An 18,801-nucleotide genomic window follows, 5' to 3' on the forward strand; every position below is an offset into this window, starting at 1 on the left:
TAACATCTTGCCCTTGTTACGTCCTTTCCCAAGGTGTGGCGCTAGTAGTTCCGTTGATACAACAATTTTCGTTACGGCTTGCAGTAACAATATTTCCGCCATAACGCGGGGAGTGAACTAGCAGTAAGCTATCACTCGTTCTCGGGTTCGTGTGATCGGGAACTAAAAGGTCGCGCAAGAAGTGGTCATGGCTATTCGTTTGGAAGCTAACGCAAGTCTTCAACTTATATGGTTTTGTTGCATCGCCATGCCAGTAGCAAAAGCGTTAGGAGGTAAGTGAGCGTTACTTACTTTATGGAAAAGATACGCTGAATCTCCTGTTCTAATATTTCAATTATTCAGGCCAGCGTTTTATATTTCAGTTCCTCCTAAAATCCCCCCATTCAGCTTCCCCAAAAACTTGCTGATTGGAGAGCGCATCACTGTCACCTGCACGACATCAGCAGGGGATAGACCTGTTCAATTTGCATGGCTCAAAGACGGTTCCGCAGTGACCAACTCCACCGATATCCGAATCATAGAAAACAGAGGATTCTCTACGCTAGAAATAGAACCGCTAAGCGAAAGGAGCACGGGAAACTACACGTGCACAGCAACCAACAACGCCGGGTACACGTCTTACACAGCACCGCTTGCAGTACATGGTAGTACTTGTCTCATTTTTGTCGAATTTACGTCCACATTTCAGCCTTGTTCTGATTCCTATCATAAAATTTACATAGCTCCACCAACGTGGATTGACGAACCACATGACGTCACAAAAATATCAGGAAGAAATGCCACCCTGACGTGTTCTGCAGGAGGCTTTCCATTGCCAATGGTCACATGGACCAAAATAGGTACATATCAAGCACAAGCTCTTGTTATGATCCCCTGAGTTGACAATATTTTGAAGCTTACTACGTATGCGCAGATGCTGGAACGAGTGACAGAATACCACTCAAGTCGACTAAAGACGAATCTCCAGGCATGTCTACCATCACAATTTACAACGTAGGTAAATCGCATCAGGGTCAGTACATCTGCACGGCTACAAACGGAGTTGGAAATGATTTGTCTAGGACCTTAAATCTCAGGATCAAACGTAAGTAACCACAGATTTCGTTATGGTACGGTTCTCTACGATAGAAAGAGTGGATTCGTCGCGTTTCCACCTGGAAACTCTGATGGCCGATAGCGTTAGTGTGTTTTTCTGCCGAAGTGGGGCGCAATGTCCTTGTTAGAGACAGTGTATTATGGCTATAAGTGATGCTGCAGCGCAACCATCACTATGAATCGAGTGTAGCTGGGCCTAAACGTGGAGTCGAATGTTGTTACACGGATGACGGTGCTCGAGTCCTTCACAGTCTCGTACAAGTCAAGAATGCGTTCACCGGTATTTCAAGACGTTTTACGCTTCGTACATTACATCACTTGCATCGGTTTCGTTGCCTCTGCAAAAGGTACAGTGTCCTTCCTTCCTCTCGTTTTCCAGTGCATGTTACAAGAGCTCTTAGTGTTTGGAAGTTGAAAAAGTCAGTCCGGTCTGTGAACGGTATCTTCGTTTCTCTTAGCTCCGAAGATTCAAGCCTTTTCCTTCCCGTCGATGTTAACTGTCGGGGACAGCACCACAGCGCTCTGTGCTGTCACCGCCGGAGACAGACCTTTGACATTCACTTGGTTGAAGGATGGAAGAACGTTGGAAGCGAATAGCAACATCAAGGTTTCTGAAGCTCCTGTGTCCTCTTCAATGAGCATTGAATCATTGAGCATGTCCCACTCAGGAAATTACACTTGCGTCGTCACGAACAGCGTGGGAACCGCATCGAATGTGGCGTCGTTGACCGTCAGCTGTAAGTGTAATTATTCGTATTATGTTACATTTTGCGTCGAATCCTCTTGCAACTACAAAGTAGAGATTACGAAACTTCTCCTTGCTTCGCCCTGCGATACAGCGCCCGCAGATAGTCCTCAAGAAGGAAAAGAAACAAGAAGAAATGCGTACTCACTCTTTCTAAGGGTCGTGACATAACATTCATTTCAGTCTCCCGGTGGTTCTTGTATCATTGCGCGAATCAGTAAAATCCACACAGTACTCCAGGTTGCACCTCGAGGGGCTCAGCTTGTCCAACCTAGAAATTACACGTATGCGGATATTAGCTCGCTGGGACCGCGTCACCAGCAGATGCCCTAGAAGTCAGAAGTTCGATCTCGCTGTTTTGCAAAGCGATTATCAAACATAACTCTCTCTGCTCAGCTTGCACTATTTGGTCTCGTTGTAGCGGTATACATTTGACAAAAAAAAAAAAAAAAAGAAATGCTAACATGCCACAACAATACATTTCTCAATGTTTGCTTGCTTCTATAATTGCGTTAACGGGTCGTTCGGGACTCTTGTTACTTCCAGCTCCCCCAAAATGGACATTTCAACCAGAGGACATAACTGTCACTGCTGGACAAGAAGTGACGCTACGTTGCGAGGGTACAGGGTACCCCAATCCTACTATGACTTGGACACGACAACGTGAGCTGACTTTGATTCGAATTATCATATCTCTCGTATTTCTCACAACCTTTCTCAGGAGCTTGTTTTGATTTTTCAGCAGCTTCAGGGAAACAAAAATATCAGGATAAGACGCTACACTTCCCAGCAGTATCAAAAAGTGACGAAGGATCCTACACTTGTCAGCTGAGAAATGGCATCGGGAAAGACCTCCTCAAAACTGTCTCACTCGCAGTGAAACGTAATGAGCAGGATGTTATCACTTGTACCACTTCCTTCGTCCACGTGCGACGGTTCCGCGTTCTTTTAGGCGCCCACAAGCAACACTGGATGCGCCATTGTTGCTATCTGCAGCTTGCACTTCAGACCGCTTGTGGTAGCGGCATCGTATGAAAAAATACAATAATGCCGCCAGTGGACGCCGTCAGAAAAAGTACTCGTCTCTTATGTCCAGTACATGGCACAGAGACACACACCGTGGACACATAGACTGACGGTGGCGCTGCATTTGGTATCTTTGCAAATGACGTCTTACTGTTGTTACGTCCCGTCCCAAAGTGTGGCGCCAGTGGTTCCGTTGATGCAACAATTTTCGTTACGGCTTGCAGTAACAACAGTTCCGCCATAACGCGGCCAGCGCACCAGCAATATGCTAGCACTCGTTCTCTGACCGTTTTTACCAGGAAAGTAGAAGGTCGCCCAGTAAATTGTCATGGCTGTTCGTTTTGAAGTTAACGCGAGCCTTCAATTCATATGGATGTTCTGCGTTGCGGTGCGAGAGGCAACTGCGCTAGGAGGTAAGCAAGTGTTACTTACTTCCTGTAGACAGTACACTCATTTCTCTGCACTTCAAGGAAGTCGCTCATTGTAGCGCTTTTACTTTTCAGTGCCTCCTAAAATCCCACCTTTCAGTTTCCCCAAAAACCTGCTGGTCGGAGAGCGCATCACTGTCTCCTGCACGATATCAGCAGGAGACATGCCCGTTCAATTTGCGTGGCTGAAGGACGGTTCTGCAGTAAACCAGGCCACGGAAATCCGGATTATAGAAAATAGAGAGTACTCTACACTTAAAATTGAATCGCTCACTGAAAGTAGCGGTGGAAACTACACGTGCACGGCAACCAACAACGCTGGGTACACGTCCTACACGGCACTGCTTGCTGTACAAGGTAACACATGTCTCAAGCGTATGACGAGGATGACCTTATACTGATGGTAACCATGAAATGTCCTTAGCTCCACCGACATGGCTTCACGTACCAGAAGACAGTACATACGTTTCTGGATCAAACTCCACCATGATCTGCTCTGCTAAGGGCTTTCCACCGCCAAAGGTCACATGGAGCAAAACTGGTACGTACTAATCCCAAGCATTTATAATGAGAGCTTTGGTTGATATGTTGTCTTTACTCCTGCGTCCACGTGTTCACAGACGTTGGAACAAGCAACAGAGAACTCAAACCGACTGGAGATGAATCTCCAGGGATATCTACCATTGCCATTCACAATGTAGGTAGATCTCATCAGGGGCAATACACCTGTACAGCTTCAAACGGAGTTGGCAACGAGCTGTCTAAGACAGTTAATCTGAAAGTCAAATGTAAGTCGCCATGTATTTTGTACGAGTAAAGTTCGGGATAAAACGAGTGGATTTTACATGTACCCATCTGGAAACTCTGATGATCCATCGCAGTAGTGTATTTTTCTGCCGAAGTGTGGCGCAATGTCCTCGCTGAAGACAACGTACGGTGACAATGAGTGCTGCTTCAGCGCAACCATGATTTTAGTGTTATAGTTGAACACAGAGAACGCAAAGCAGGAACGTTGTTACGCGGATGACTGTTCTATGGTGTTAGACGGTGCCATCGGTATTATTTATCAAGCAGGAATGTGTCTAAACATATATCGAGACGTTCTACGCTTCGTACTCTACGTCACTTGCATCCGCTTCGTGGCGTCGGCAAGAGGTACAGTTTGCTTCGTCTTGTCTAGATTTCCTTCTCACGCAGTCGAGCTGCTCTTATTAACACCTGTTTTGGTGCCCCTCAGCACCGAAGATCCAGGCCTTTTCCTTCCCTGCAACACTAACAGTTGGAGAGAGCGCCGCTACACTCTGTGCTGTGACAGCGGGCGATAGGCCGTATACATTTACTTGGCTAAAAGATGGAAGAAAACTGGAACCACATAGCAAAGTTAAGATTTCCCAAAGCGACCTGTCGTCTGCAATCAACCTGGAGTCGCTCAGCATATCTCACTCGGGAAATTACACTTGCGTCGTCAAGAACAGCGTGGGAACTGCATCATATGTGGCGACACTGACCGTCAACTGTAAGTGCAATTTTTGACACGCTGAAGACGTTGTTTTTACTGTAAGGCCCGCGTAAATTTTCTGCGTGACGTGTACTTTCTGTCCTTCCTCAGCGGTACAAAAACACTTATTCACTTGTGTCGTCCGTATTTCATTGTAGCACCACCTAATTGGATACAAGCGCCCGTCGACACCACGGTAGTGACTGATACTAGCGCAACGCTAGCATGCCACGTTTCTGGCTTTCCCGCACCCAAAGTGCAATGGTTCAGAACAGGTATATTGGCATGCCTCGAAAGTGCGTGTATTGCACTAGTGCCGAAACGCTGATAACGTATACCTGATATGCTCTTATGTCTGACACATGTGCAGAAGAAACCCAGGATGTGCCCCTTGAAGACGACAACGGCACCATCACCTTTCATCGCGCGCACAAGGGACACCAAGGCAGATACAAATGTGTGGCAACCAACAGCGTCGGAGTTCCCCTCTCGAAAATAGTTCAGTTCACAGTGAAAAGTATGTAGCGATTCCAGAGCACACTAAGCAACAGAAGTACCAGCTCAAATTTGGAACACAAACATGCCTTGCACGTATTACTTCTCACTGCCGTCAAAGCGTGGCGCCTCTTATCCACATCTGACAACCTCGCGTACAACCGACAAACAACACTGGTGCACAAGTCCGTACATGCCGCCATAACAGCGGAACTTGCCCAGTCGAACGGGCGTATTGGTGTTTTGAACCAGGAAAACGCATAAAATGGTTTCCGGCACCGAACGCTCCATCGACTACGCGGTATGATCTTTCATTCAGAACACATCCAACGGGCGTTATTGGTGCATTGATACGTATAATGCTGCTCTTCGATCTCACATTATTTGTCGTCGTTCTGCTAGAGACGCTAAACCTTTCTGCGGGTCTCGGTAAGTGTGGCCTCCTTCGTTTTACTGCTTGCTGATACTAATTCTGAGGAATCCCTCAACCATATTACTGAACCTGTTCTTTACAAAGAGCGTCCGCTATTGTCTCCTGAAGCGCACCTTCCTGTTATGGACTTTTCAGAAGCTCCAAAGATTCAACCATTCGCATTTAACGCTAAGACACGCGTTGGTGAACGGGCAGCTGCAAACTGCGCACTACTTACAGAAGCAAGCTCTGTTACATTCGTTTGGTTAAAGAACAACGTGAAGCTCGATGAACGTGAAGGGTTATCCATAAAGACCAACGAACTGGTGTCACTGTTGGTGATACAGAAGGTGGACGTCGCCGATGATGCAAACTACACCTGCAAGGCGACAAATGTTCTTGGTAGCGACTCTTACACAGCACGACTGTCTGTAGAAGGTACCGCACTGACCATTCCTTAATGTGTCTGTTATTAGCACCTTACTCTACCATGAAACGTACTCCGCAGCCCCACCAACATGGGCAAGTGAGCCTCAAGACGTCGCTGCTCTACAAGGAGGGAATGTATCCCTAGTCTGTAAAGCTAAAGGTTCTCCAGCACCCAGCATTACCTGGACGAAAAATTCAGGTATGATTCCATGCAACACGGCAAAAACAGTACGGCGTTCTTGCATGCACTGTGCTAAGTTTTCTCGTTCAGCATTTGTGATTTTTAACTCGTTCTCTTTCAGAATCTGGGACTGATATTTACACCCGTTCGTCAGGTTCTTTACTGGTCGTCGAAAATGCGCATGAAAAGCACGAAGGCTTATACACATGTACAGCGGAAAATGGCGTCGGTTCGTCAATACGCAAAACCGTCCGGCTTACCGTACACGGTATGCAAAGCATAGTTATTTCTTTCAGTACGAGTTCATACCTATCTTTCACATGAAATGCACTTGTGCAGCATCATGACACACTACTAGTTAACAAATCCGTATTAGTCAGACAACAGCACTTTCGTACTACGCGGGCTCCAGTACCACGATCAGCGTCACCAAGGGGCTGTAACAAGTTCTACTTTCAATCCCTGCGTGGTAATGCCGTCCTCTGTTCATACGAGGCGCTACCGTTCCAATGTACGACATGTTGGCTACCGCCATACACAATGACACTGTTCGTACCGCCATAGCTTCCATGGCCCAAGCGGTTGAATGCTGGTGAAACGAGTGTGGAATAACGCTGTGTGAAAGAGGTGTGGCACAAGCGAATTGGATTGAACTATCGTGCGCGAGAAGGATGGGAAATGCTCAAGGAAGTTCGAAATGGACGCTGTTTTCATCGTTGGTTGTCTTCTACTGCGCCGCGATGTCCGGAAAGTCATCTGCATCAGGTAAGCGATTGCTTCACGTAAGATGGTACCATTCGATACCTGTTTGACATGTATGTGGATGTACCAGTCGTAGTGCGCTCTGGGTATTCTCGGGGTGCATGGTGTGAGCTTTCGAGATGCTTTCAGTTACATGTGACAAGAACCGTCTTGTGTTGTACTTTGCAGAAATGCCCAAGGTTCTCCAATTCCAATTTCCAAATTCCCTCACAGTAGGCCAAAGTGTCTCTGTAACATGCACGGTCAAAGAAGGCAGCAAGCCGCTAGAGCTTCGATGGTTAAAAGATGGACACGACATAAGGGAATCTGGAAATCGAAAGCTAACACGACAGGAAAGTTTCACCGTGCTGTTTATAGAGTCACTGAGAGTGAATGATTCCGGGAACTTCACGTGTGTGGCCAAGAACAAGCACGGATACGACCGATATACAGCAGTCCTCGAAGTACATGGTAAGAGGTGAAACGCCCGTTGGCGTTGTACGTATTGGTGATCGTTACTACAATTATGCTTATCTCTTGCAGCACCTCCGAAATGGATAGCTGAACCCACTGATATCACTGTAACTTCTAACACAGCGGCGAAGTTGTACTGTGCTGCCTCAGGCAGCCCACAGCCCACCATAGCATGGATAAGGAAAGGTAGGAGTCCTAAATATATACTGCTGTTCTTTGCGAATAGAGTTCTACAGCCTATTCATATTTCAGCAGTTGGAACCAACGCGGAACAGACACCAATCAAAGTACATGCAAACGGAACATCGCTGATGATTCATCAAACCACAGCAAGAGACTCCGGCCAGTACACCTGCACGGCGAGTAACGGAGTTGGAAAACCGCTCGTAAAGACCGTAACTTTGACCGTGAAAAGTAAGACTTACGATATGACATCGCACGTTTGTATGTTATTCACCATCGCGTCACGTACGATTCCTCTGGTGGAATTCCACGGCGGCGCCGTAGACGTTCTGGACGGTTCTTTCCGTCGATGCATGACATATGTCACCACGTTTTAGAGGTCGTACTTCATTTTAGTGCGAACTTACATGGAACAGCACTAATTCTCCTGCGACGGCACCACTATCACACGCATTTCTTCTCAGTCACGTCACACACAACAGTACTGTCAACACAAAACGCCCACATGTGTTACGGCCTTCGTACCAGCTGTTCGCGAAACACAACATCGAAGACACACAAGTATACTCGTCAGTGGATCATATTTCGGCCTTTTCGTTTCTGTTTTTAGCTGACGCATTTCGTACGGCCTTGGTCTAGATTCAAACGGTCCCAACTTTAGAGCCCTGTCGGTTATGTGTCGGTGTTTCGAGCATGTCTCACAATGTGGCGCCACGACACTGTTGAGTAAGCACAAAGCTGTTACGGTGAAACCTCAGTGAACTCCTTGGAAAACGGAGATTCGTACAGTTTCGTACGTGAGGCTCAGTGAGTCGACTCGGAAAGTGGTTATTCTGCTTCTCAAAGACACGTGAATCATGGGCTCTGAGTGAGACGTCTTCCTCTTCTCGTGGTTACCGGTGAGAGATGCATCCCTTCCAGAGTGTGACCTGGTATACCGTGACGCTTTTCGTCGTCTGGAGCTTGCTTATCGCTGCAACCGTATACTGTCAAGGTAAGCCTCGAATGTCACAACAATGTATCTCATGCACCGCACAGCTCCATCAAAAGCCTTGCTCGTTCAAAAGAACTAAGCGTGGGTTATATTGAAATAGTGCTAGTCACTTAGCATTACACATCGTTTATAGTGTTACTGCATTTTCTGGTCAATAAGCTGACATGCCTCAGGCGTTTGGAACGTGTTTCCCAATTCGCGTTAAACGCCTTTCACACATTCCAAGCATATCTACCGTGCTGTGATGACAGCATAATGGTATCATCTGCAGTCCCAAACCACGTACGAAGCGAAGATATCGCGGTACTCCGCCACAGTCCTTCAAGGAGTGCAGTATTTTGAAATCTGCGTAGAAAATTACGGAGTTATACCTGATACATTTTCAAAGTGGTGGGGCCTATACGTCCAATACGATCGAATGGTACGTATTCCACGGTACTATCGTGATAAATACGCAATATACAAGGCACGGAGCACTGAGGCAATTGGGAGAAACAATTAGGATTATTCACTTCGAAATTACTTAAGAACCACTCCATGCATTCGGACCAAAGAAGGGATAAAAGAGGCGTCCGGGATAATTTTTATATGTTACTTTATCACAAATTCCACGCCTGGTTCTTTGCAGTTTGCGAATCAAGAGACGCCGCCCGTGCTACAACCATCTAACCTATTTTTATCTATTTATAGAGGCACCGAAGATTCAACCCTTCATATTCCCCGGCAAAGTAATCGCAGGCGACAAGCTAAGCGTCATATGCAATCTGGCGGCTGGAACGCCTCCTGTGACGTTCATGTGGTCCAAGGAAGGCCAAGATGTCAGCCATCTATCCAAAGACGTCAGCTACGGCGGGAACTTCATCTCTGTACTGGCCATTCCTTCCGCCACTCCTAGGGCACAGGGGAACTACACGTGTTCCGCACAGAACACCTTCGGGAGTGACTCATACAGCGCGGAACTGAAAGTTCAAGGTCAGGCAATATACCGTGACAACTGACAAGTATATTATGTAGTTCTCCCAATGACGTAGCACTATAGCATAACGCTAAAAAAAAAAAAAAATTGTATGTGTGTGTTTGTGTATCCTCTTGCTTGAAAGTGTCCTGAGCATTTTATTGCGGTACCTAGTAGGTAGGCCCATCCTGCTACCAAAATACTGTAACAACCTTTTATTTTCGCGAGGCCATAATTTTCGCGAATATCGCGAATCGAACCTGGGTCACAGTTTTGAGTGCAGTTCCTTCTCACCGCAGTGTCAGCTTCAACAATGAGGACCTTTGGGAATCCGATTTTTGTCTTTCGGTCACAACTCCTGAAATTTAGGGGCCGCGAAAATAAAGGGTTTTACAGTATATCTTGCCAGACAATGTATCTTTCCAGTAGTGAGTTTGTAGCAGCGGTCTCTGCTTGTTGTTCCGTCACATTTATTTTGTTACTGTGTTCATTTGCGTCGCAAAGCAGGGAAGGGCCAGTCGAAATTCTATGAACACCAAACGGAAACATTAGAAGAGCATAACTAAATGTCAAAATAACGAAAGCAGTGGTTCCGCAAAAAAAAAAAAAAAAAAGACTGCCGCTAGAGAAACTCAACCCATCGCGTACAATTAATACGATCCGGCTTCGTGTACACGTTGTAGTGCTCCTGCAGTTTACCGGCAATCACTCGACGTTCACGAAGTCTGAAGAGGGTGGATAGTGTCTTGTCATCACACACAAAGAGTTCAGGAACAGCTGGGTGCCCCAGCGCGGCTTCATAATCTGATTCAGATGTAGTTGTTCCCATTACAAGAGGATCAACAACAATGGGTTAGAGACCTTCTACTATGTGTCATTGAGTCCTTTCCCTGATTCCCTCAGCTCCACCAACATGGCTTGCAGAGCCCAAAGACACTTCAGGTATCCAGGGAAGCATGCTAAACCTCACGTGTTCAGCATCTGGATCCCCGGAACCTTCCATCTTGTGGAAGAAAAGGACGGGTAAGGAACCTCCATATAGTAGCTTTCTACCACTCTCTATCTCGTAACAGCAAAAATAGAGTGTAGTGCGTTTTAATTCGCTCTCCAGAACACTTACTCATTTTGCTTTCCTTTCTCTTAGGGGACGGGAGGACCGTAGAACTGTCCAGGACTAAACAGCTTTCAATCCGGCCGCTCCAAAAAGTGCACGAGGGAAAGTACACATGTGAGGCAAGCAACGGCGTAGGCAGCGTACTTTCAAAGAGTGTTACCGTTCGCGTCAAAGGTGAGAAGAAGAATGATCCGCGTCATGCATCGTTCGCTGCCATTTTTATTTCAGTGGTCTCGTGGCGCTGCTGCATATTTTCGGTCACAATGTCGTGCCTGGAACACACTTTTGAAAAGTACCAAACAAGAAATAGCATCGAAGTACAAGTCACAGCCGCGATGTGGCGCTATAAGTCCGTTCTTGGGAAGGTTTTTGCTGTTAGACATGATCGTCAACTTCTGTCAGTGACAAATAACGCAGCAAGAAGCCGTTTCGTGAACGAAGTAAGCAAGGCTGCGCAGTGAAGCCGCTATTACAGGATAAACATGAAGCGAACCGGCGTTCGATCCGTGCTCGTGTTTTGGATTGTTTGCTCACCACTGACAGCAGCTCTACAAGGTTGGTAACCGTTTGATGCATGCTTATGTGCTTGTAGTTATTTCGTTGTCGTTGAGATAAAGTTGTCGGGTAAAGTACCCTACCCTGAACATCAGCATTGCTTCTGGCTGAATCCTATCCATGTAACAGCACGAATAGCGACAAGTGATTGAATTAGTGACGTACGCAGGACACGCGTAATGTACGCAATGGTCATCGCAGGGAGAGAACGAAATAGTAAACGCGGTACATCATAGTGCCGTAGCAGTCGTATTGTCCCACTCCTAGCTGATTGCTTCTCTAAGTCTGTACGAAATACCTCTACGTAGCAGTCGTAAACGTAGTCGTCGATCCAACACCTGTCGTGCTCGATTGGCTTTCACCAACGACTCCAAATTTGTCATTTCCGTCAGTATACTCCCGCTAACGCATTCGTAACGTACGTTGATGTGCCTGTACATATACCCAAATTTAATGCTATACAGTTTGCAGGCTGCTTGCACCTTAACTGCGTCTCTTCTTTCTTAGTTGCACCTGAGCTACAACCCTTGGTACTGCCTCATGAAGTGATGACAGGCATAGCCGTCAAGCTGTTCTGCAACGTTCAAAAGGGTAGTAAGCCTCTAACGTTCGTCTGGACAAAAGATGACCACGTCGTGAAAAACGGTGTGACGTCCCTGGAAGATTTCTCTACGCTCACCATGGACCCCGTGACGACAGATAGTGGAGGGAACTACACGTGCATTGTGAGCAACAGTGTCGGCTCGGACAGATACACGTCAAAGCTCGAAGTCAAAGGTGCGTTTCACAGTTCCAAGACTTTGCTTCCAAGTTTTGCAATCACTGGCTTTACAAAAGTGTACGGCATTTCGGTTACAAACACAGTGCGTACGAGGAGCTGTATACAGACAGGCTGTAATTACATTTCAGAGCCTCCACGCTGGATAACAGAGCCTGTAGACGTTTCAGCAGTGGAAGGGGAGGACCCGCACATTCAATGTGTAGCGGCCGGAATGCCGAAGCCTTTGGTCACCTGGTCCCGCTGCGTACTGCCAGGTGATTATCTTACTCATTATGCAGTATTCCTCAGTCCCTGCGCTGGCTATCGGTTACTCCATTATTGCGCTGAATATAATATAGGCCATGTACAATACACGACGAAGTCTACACTGTCATATCTGCACTACAATAACCCCCGTCATGAAGCGTCGCTCGCAATGCAGCTTCTGCATGACATGACAACATCGAAATGCGAACTCATGTCCTGCGAGTTTGTCTCTTAGTAGGCGTTGCGTAGAATACATGCTCATTATTAATCCGGGGTACCCAGTTGTTGGAGTATGCGTTAAAGTGTAGTTTCACACTCCTCGTAGATGTCAGAGGAGACATTACGGAATAGAGTTCGATACACTTTGAAACTCGAAAATAGCCATTGGAAAGCACTAACAAATCGACATTAAACACAGTAAAATGTGAATACTAACATCGCCTCTTGTACCACAATATTAAACAGCGTAACAACGAACGACCACACCAGCAACCACTCTACAGCCAAAAACCGATCTTAATAATAATCAGTAATCGAAGCACGCGTGGGAACGTCCATGAAGCCTTTGCACCCGTGATCGAAATATTGTTTCCGCTCAGGCGAAAACAAGAATCTAAAAACAAACTGCATAGCCAGGATATGTACTGCTGCGAGCAGCACGTCTTGGTGACTCCGAAGATAACGCGCAGAGGACAGCTGGGCGAAGCGCCGGAAAGAAAGCGGTATACGTCTTATTATTCCGGAAGTAGGCGTTCCACTCTATCGCGAACGCACCTGGCGCTCTGCGTACTTTTAAACGGGCAACAAAAATGTTTAGCAATGAGCAGTGTTCCTAGAGGAAACTGCCTTCATTCAGTGTGAATACTTAATTTTAAGTACTGTATTACTGTAGCGAAAGCGGGTGGTGATGGTGGTGGCCCATAAGCCACCCATGTATCAATAACCAGTTTGATTCCCGTTCGCGTGTGACGGCTCTTCAACCATCTACTGCGAGACTCATGCGTGTCTCAAGTACCGTATACACAAGAATATTGTGTTTAAGTCTCTTTGTATTTTAGTGCTTCACCGAGTACTCTTCCAGAAATCGTTTTTAAAAACTTATCCAGAAAAAAAAATTTATTTGTACTCTTTCAAATATTTCATCTCGCTTTGATTTCTTTTTTTTTTAGATTAGTATTTTAATGACATTTTGTTTGTTTCCAAGTCATCTTCAGTTTCAAAACTTTTTTCCACGGACTCTTCGTTCCGCTTGACCTTATATCCATGGAATCCATTTTCTGGTACTGCATTCTAACCTGAACTTTGAAGTTTCCTTACCATGAGCTTACTATACCTAGGCTTATCGCGCGCGAATTCGGGGTCTTTCACATTATGACACATTACGAGGACTCATACAAAGGCACTAGAACCTTCCGCATAGACAAGCGATAGTGCTAGGTTTGTTCCCCATTTGGTTTTTGTAATAGAAACGTGAACCATCCCTGCAGCAGTGCCCCGCAGGAGGTTTAGTTGTTCCGCACATAGGCACCGGACCACGTGAGGTAATCTAGGAAGGAGATACCTTTCTTCCATTGTTTTTTTTTTCTTCTTCTTGTTCGTTGACACAACGGACAACTTGAAAATTTCTGTTTGTACCAAAAGATTATTTTTCGAAGAAAGAAGAGAGCTGACAGAAGGATGTTATGGAATGTTATTCCTACTGCTAACTGATAAAGCCTGCTTAAACAATGACAAAAAAGAAAAAGAAAACATGTAAAAGCAGTATGTAGTTCGACGACCGACGGTCGAGCATCTTAGATATTGTTTGTTAAGTGTTTGTTACTGTACTCTGTTACTTTCGTTTACTAGTATTTATACTGTATATTAATTTAGTATCATACTTTAAATGCATTTTTGTATGCCTTGTGCATATCTATCTACAGCTCGTTTACATGATTTGCCATGTCCGGTTTCGTGACATGTGCTTCATATTGTGTGATCTGTGTATAATGGCACATACCAAATAATGTGTTATAGTTGTGCTGCTTCAGTGTCGCGTTTAAGAATACGTACTGAACCGTGTCGAACCGTTAATTTCGCTCGCCGAAGCTGAAACACAATAGGTACGGTTGAACGTGAGAGTGGACCGACGTCGAGAATATTTCGTTTCGATTTCCCCACTTAAGATTTCGTGTTGTTATAAAAAAAGCGAGCTTGTTACATTGTTGTGAGCTTGTTATATTTGCATTTGTCTCATTGCTCTCCCTTGCTTGTCACGGTTACAGAGGCGTCACGTGACAAATGCGAAGATTCTGGACAAAGGAAAGTCATAGACACACAAGAAGGAATCCTCAAGTTTTCGGAGATCAAGAGACAGCACGAAAGTGCGTACGCTTGCAGCGTCCACAACGGCATCGGAAAGGGTTTGCTGAAGGTGATCAGAGTTCGAGTAAACGGTGAGCATTTGAAAACATCAACCCGCATTTTTTATTATGTGTATCACATAATATTAATATGGGTATGCTTACTTCAGCAGACATACAGAGTTGTAACGGGACTGTATCCAATGAAACTAAATAAACTACATGCCAAAGCATAGCGTTCTTGTGTAGGTGACTCGCAAGCGACATGGAATACTTCGCGCGGAATTCGTGTTTGCAAAATACGCCGTATTGTCCGTTTTCTCCCCTTTTTTAAACAAGCGACTCCAGCGCCACACTTCGGCAGATTCAGCTTGTGATATATTCCCCGGTGCTGTTGAAATCACCGCTCTAAGTAAGAGAAATGCAAATAATATATGTCACTTAACCATTGTCATTTTTCAGGAAGCTTCATAACCCAATTGTTCAGGAGGGAAGGCGACTACCTAGCATTACAATTGAACAATGATAAATTCTGGAAATAAAATTATGATACATGTATGCGTCTGACTCGAACTCTACATTCTCCGACCTCAAAACCAACTGCCATAACGTACGGTGTCACTTGTCACGCTATGAAATGAAAGCTGCATTGTTTTGAGCGTATTCTGCATGTTCTTGCCTAATTGCCCTCTTTCAGATATTGCGCAAAATCTATGTTCTCACTACAGAGGACATAGTCCTCATGTCACAAACAGTAAACCCCAAAAGGTTTACAAACACCCGATGCTTCCCGTGCAAAGATGGAAAGAGAGTATAGCCCCAAAAGGGCACGACACGGTACTGCTCGACCGGGCAACGGTAAAACCGCAAGTGCTCGTCTTTCGTTCGCTGTACTGCACATGAGAAGTTTAAGCGCGCGATCTTTTTTAACCAGCGGTGGTTACCAATCAATAATGTGAGAACTTATGTGTGTTTGCAGTGCCGGCGAAGTTCACGGAGAAGCACATAACAGTGACGGCGCGTCGAGGTGAGAACGCCCGGCTAGTGTGCGATGCACAAGGTGATCAACCCCTCACCGTCTCCTGGTCCAAGGGACAGGCGGGTTCGAGGATAGCGATCGATCGCCAAGGAAGTAACAGGTGAGAAGGGTACCAGCTACATTATCAGACACAATATGGAGTTTTTAGCACTTCGGAGGCACTCTATGAAAATGGTACGATTAACGAAGCTGTCAAATGAAAAAAGATCAGCAGCGTGACGTCAGCCACTTCGAAGGGACCTTATCATGCTTTCGGAAAGTGTGCGAATCTACTAAAGCTCACCAGTGCCGGCGTTAACATACCATTAACAATTATCCCCTGCGTGCGTACTATAAAAGTGGCAAACCCTCAAACGTCTCTTAATATGAAACACGCGAATGGAGCCATGTGAAACAGTCCAATGTAGCTTGCAATGATGCGGAAATAGTGACGAACGTAGATTAACAAAGCTGGCCACGGTCACATTTTCAACCGTACGTTTTTGAAGCATTCCAGCCACGTTAGAAGAATCAATTGTATACCTGTTTACAGTGTGGCAATTGATATCCGTAAGAAACTAAGGACACCCGGTTTAACTCGCAAACACTGAAGTCATTTGATGCTGTTGATCGTTGTCTTCCTCGCTACATACACCGTACAAATCGCGTTGTTTTGAATTGAATTGTAAAAAAAAAAAAAATAATAATAATAATATCGACTAGGCTAGTATGCCGGCTATGCCATATCGCATAGTTTTATTCGCTTCGTTTTATTTCCTTACGGCTTCTGTGAAACGCGTACATGCAATGAGCATTGTACAAACTATGACCGCACGACATATAATAGACATTTTCATTGGCATCATTCGACCCGGCGGCTACGGGGAGAAAGAAATTTAACTTGTTACAAAAAAAAAAAAAAAAAAACATCCACGACCCTGTCTCCATCACCACGCGTTCTGAACTAACGAAGTCGGAAGTTCAAGCAGCGATGACTATATGTTGCATTTCTGCCCCGTTCTATATTGGAAGCGGGGTTCCACCGGACGCGACGGTGGGAAACAGTCTACTCACCCTCCCTTCGAGAAAGAGTGTGTGTGTGTGGGGGGGGGGGGGAGACGTGAATGAAGAGGGGAGAGACGATCAATAGCGAGGACGTCACAGCCACCGCTTGGGCTCAATCGCATCCATCTGTCGTTGCTTTTTAAACTACCTAATTCGCCCGTGTGCTTTCACAACATTGAAAGTGCGTGGTCAGTTGAGTGTTGTCCGCTTCGTATACTTCCGGCTATTGCTGAGGGCTGTTTGCGCTAACGAGGCATCACTTCGTCGCGTACAGGAACTCGTACGCCATGATATTTAAGTGGCTGGGAAGACGAAGATCAAATATCGACACTGAAATCCCGCTATACCACTACGTGCAAAATATGTTATATTCCAGCATGTCATTAGCTAACGTTAGTGATGAATGCCTCCGCAATTTTCAACGCTGATTGGCTCTTTCTGGCCACAGTGTGCATATAATGGCGACCCATTCATTTTGCTAATGCGGGACATCAGTCGGTGACAAAAAGGTACCGCCTATATTTAAGCGTGCACATATGGTGTGCGTGAAAGTGTGCACGACAGGAAGCACAGAGAGCAACGAAAGCACCATCGGGCATGACGTACACCTTTAGAGTTCTTTAAATCGGTATGGTATCTCCGACTCCAGTATTTCTGTGCCCATGTTAGTACCTCACACCCCGTTACTGGAAAATTTCGGTACTCAGTTGCAGTACTCAGTGCGAGAGAGCGAGTTCCCATTCTACATCCACCGCATGTGGCTTTGTGTACAGCGCATGGTCAATATGAACACGCTATTTCCTTGCGTACACCATAATTAAAACTCTCAACTGACACAGAAAAAGTTCCTTTTTGGTGCAGCTACACGCACCGCAGAAGAACCCCCAAGCGGCCACCGCAATTTCCTTTTCAGGGTTCATCTATACCACTTGCTCCCTTTTCGATGTCAACATTCCCCCTATCGCTGTGTCATTGGATCGATAGAAAAGCATAGCACTGCTCACACAACCGACGCTACATTTCGAACCCTTTGTGCGCGAGAGGCAATCCTTATATGGTCATCGAGAGAGGGTTTGAGGAGGTATATTTTTACGAGTCTAACAGCAAAAGATGGAACAAATGCGCTTCTTGTACTAAATAAAGGGCTCGTTTGCTTTTCCTATACTCAGACCCCCGGCAGCTATATACAAATGTCCGAAGTTAGAGAATGATTTATTCCTGCAGAAACGCGTGTGAGCGGCATCCAGCTGTTTCGAAGTTGTCTTTTGAGGGAACATGTCTGGGATGCCGTTGGAATAGTAGCTGCATGGTCCCTCCCGCGACGGTTTCTCGTAGCCGTGATATAAGTACACTCTAAGGGGAAAAAAAAGGAATAAAATGGGGAGTAATTGCAGCTTCTATTCCCCTAGACTGCAATTATCCCCATTTTAGTCCTCTAACCCTGACATTTACCCCTCAGGACTGCAAATTATTAATGAACTTCCGAATTCAACAGACTATTTAAATATGCGCCCTTTGTCAATTTGATGGCATCATGCTGTATACCTCAGCCATCAGAGCAATTTCCCACCCACACAGAGTAAGAGACAGTCAGCTCCTCTTTCTTCGCAAATTGTGCCCTACGTATGTCACAAGATTTTGTATCACTGGATATATCACGGTTGACGGTTTGATTCAAAGTATCTTCATTCATGCACACGCATACGAATTATGTGCCTGAGACTCTTAGAACAGAGCATGAAATGCAGTCTCCACTCTGTGACATTCATTTACTCCAGTGCATTTACACCCGAGAGGGACTATTTTTTTTTTTTTTTTGCAACGCATTTAGTCCCCAAATGGAGTAAAATAACTCTTTTTCTTAGAGTGTAGTCTCACGCCAGGAGGTTACATAAAAAGAAGACGAGCAGGTAGGGGGAGGGACTAGCTTCAGAGGGCCGGCGTTGCTCAGTACTGAACAGCGGTGCCCCACATCTCCTTGAATCTGAGGTAGTTCGACGGAGGCGAACAGTAGTTGCAAGGTT

At 45.7% G+C, this 18,801-nt stretch overlaps 2 protein-coding genes and 1 long non-coding RNA gene across 3 annotated transcripts in view; 2 read left to right on the top strand and 1 right to left on the bottom strand.

Annotated features, from left to right (window-relative positions):
- The window catches only part of LOC135400771 (uncharacterized), a 155,038-nt gene that overhangs the window by 46,233 nt on the left and 90,004 nt on the right, over nucleotides 1-18,801 (bottom strand). The gene's annotated exons all lie outside the window — the stretch shown is intronic.
- The window catches only part of LOC135399717 (hemicentin-1-like), a 29,974-nt gene continuing 11,401 nt past the window's right edge, over nucleotides 229-18,801 (top strand). Inside the window, exons 1-21 of the mRNA XM_064631459.1 lie at nucleotides 229-272; nucleotides 304-644; nucleotides 723-839; nucleotides 914-1,084; nucleotides 1,554-1,832; nucleotides 2,387-2,503; nucleotides 3,370-3,651; nucleotides 3,719-3,835; nucleotides 3,915-4,082; nucleotides 4,532-4,810; nucleotides 4,951-5,067; nucleotides 5,163-5,309; nucleotides 5,435-5,716; nucleotides 5,856-6,137; nucleotides 6,208-6,327; nucleotides 6,431-6,570; nucleotides 6,912-7,074; nucleotides 7,240-7,521; nucleotides 7,594-7,710; nucleotides 7,777-7,938; nucleotides 15,674-15,833. Coding sequence (XP_064487529.1) covers nucleotides 229-272; nucleotides 304-644; nucleotides 723-839; nucleotides 914-1,084; nucleotides 1,554-1,832; nucleotides 2,387-2,503; nucleotides 3,370-3,651; nucleotides 3,719-3,835; nucleotides 3,915-4,082; nucleotides 4,532-4,810; nucleotides 4,951-5,067; nucleotides 5,163-5,309; nucleotides 5,435-5,716; nucleotides 5,856-6,137; nucleotides 6,208-6,327; nucleotides 6,431-6,570; nucleotides 6,912-7,074; nucleotides 7,240-7,521; nucleotides 7,594-7,710; nucleotides 7,777-7,938; nucleotides 15,674-15,833 — 3,887 coding nt within the window. The remainder of the gene's footprint in view (nucleotides 273-303; nucleotides 645-722; nucleotides 840-913; nucleotides 1,085-1,553; nucleotides 1,833-2,386; nucleotides 2,504-3,369; nucleotides 3,652-3,718; nucleotides 3,836-3,914; nucleotides 4,083-4,531; nucleotides 4,811-4,950; nucleotides 5,068-5,162; nucleotides 5,310-5,434; nucleotides 5,717-5,855; nucleotides 6,138-6,207; nucleotides 6,328-6,430; nucleotides 6,571-6,911; nucleotides 7,075-7,239; nucleotides 7,522-7,593; nucleotides 7,711-7,776; nucleotides 7,939-15,673; nucleotides 15,834-18,801) is intronic.
- Nucleotides 11,263-15,726, top strand: LOC135400767 (cell adhesion molecule Dscam2-like). The gene is made up of 5 exons (XM_064632676.1): nucleotides 11,263-11,325; nucleotides 11,833-12,102; nucleotides 12,235-12,360; nucleotides 14,617-14,787; nucleotides 15,157-15,726. Exons 2-5 carry the CDS (start codon nucleotides 11,874-11,876, stop codon nucleotides 15,234-15,236), a joined length of 606 nt encoding a protein of 201 aa, XP_064488746.1. The 5' UTR covers nucleotides 11,263-11,325; nucleotides 11,833-11,873; the 3' UTR covers nucleotides 15,237-15,726.

Source organism: Ornithodoros turicata, chromosome 7 (genome assembly GCF_037126465.1).
Source record: "Ornithodoros turicata isolate Travis chromosome 7, ASM3712646v1, whole genome shotgun sequence".
NCBI classification, from domain to species: Eukaryota; Metazoa; Arthropoda; class Arachnida; order Ixodida; family Argasidae; genus Ornithodoros; species Ornithodoros turicata.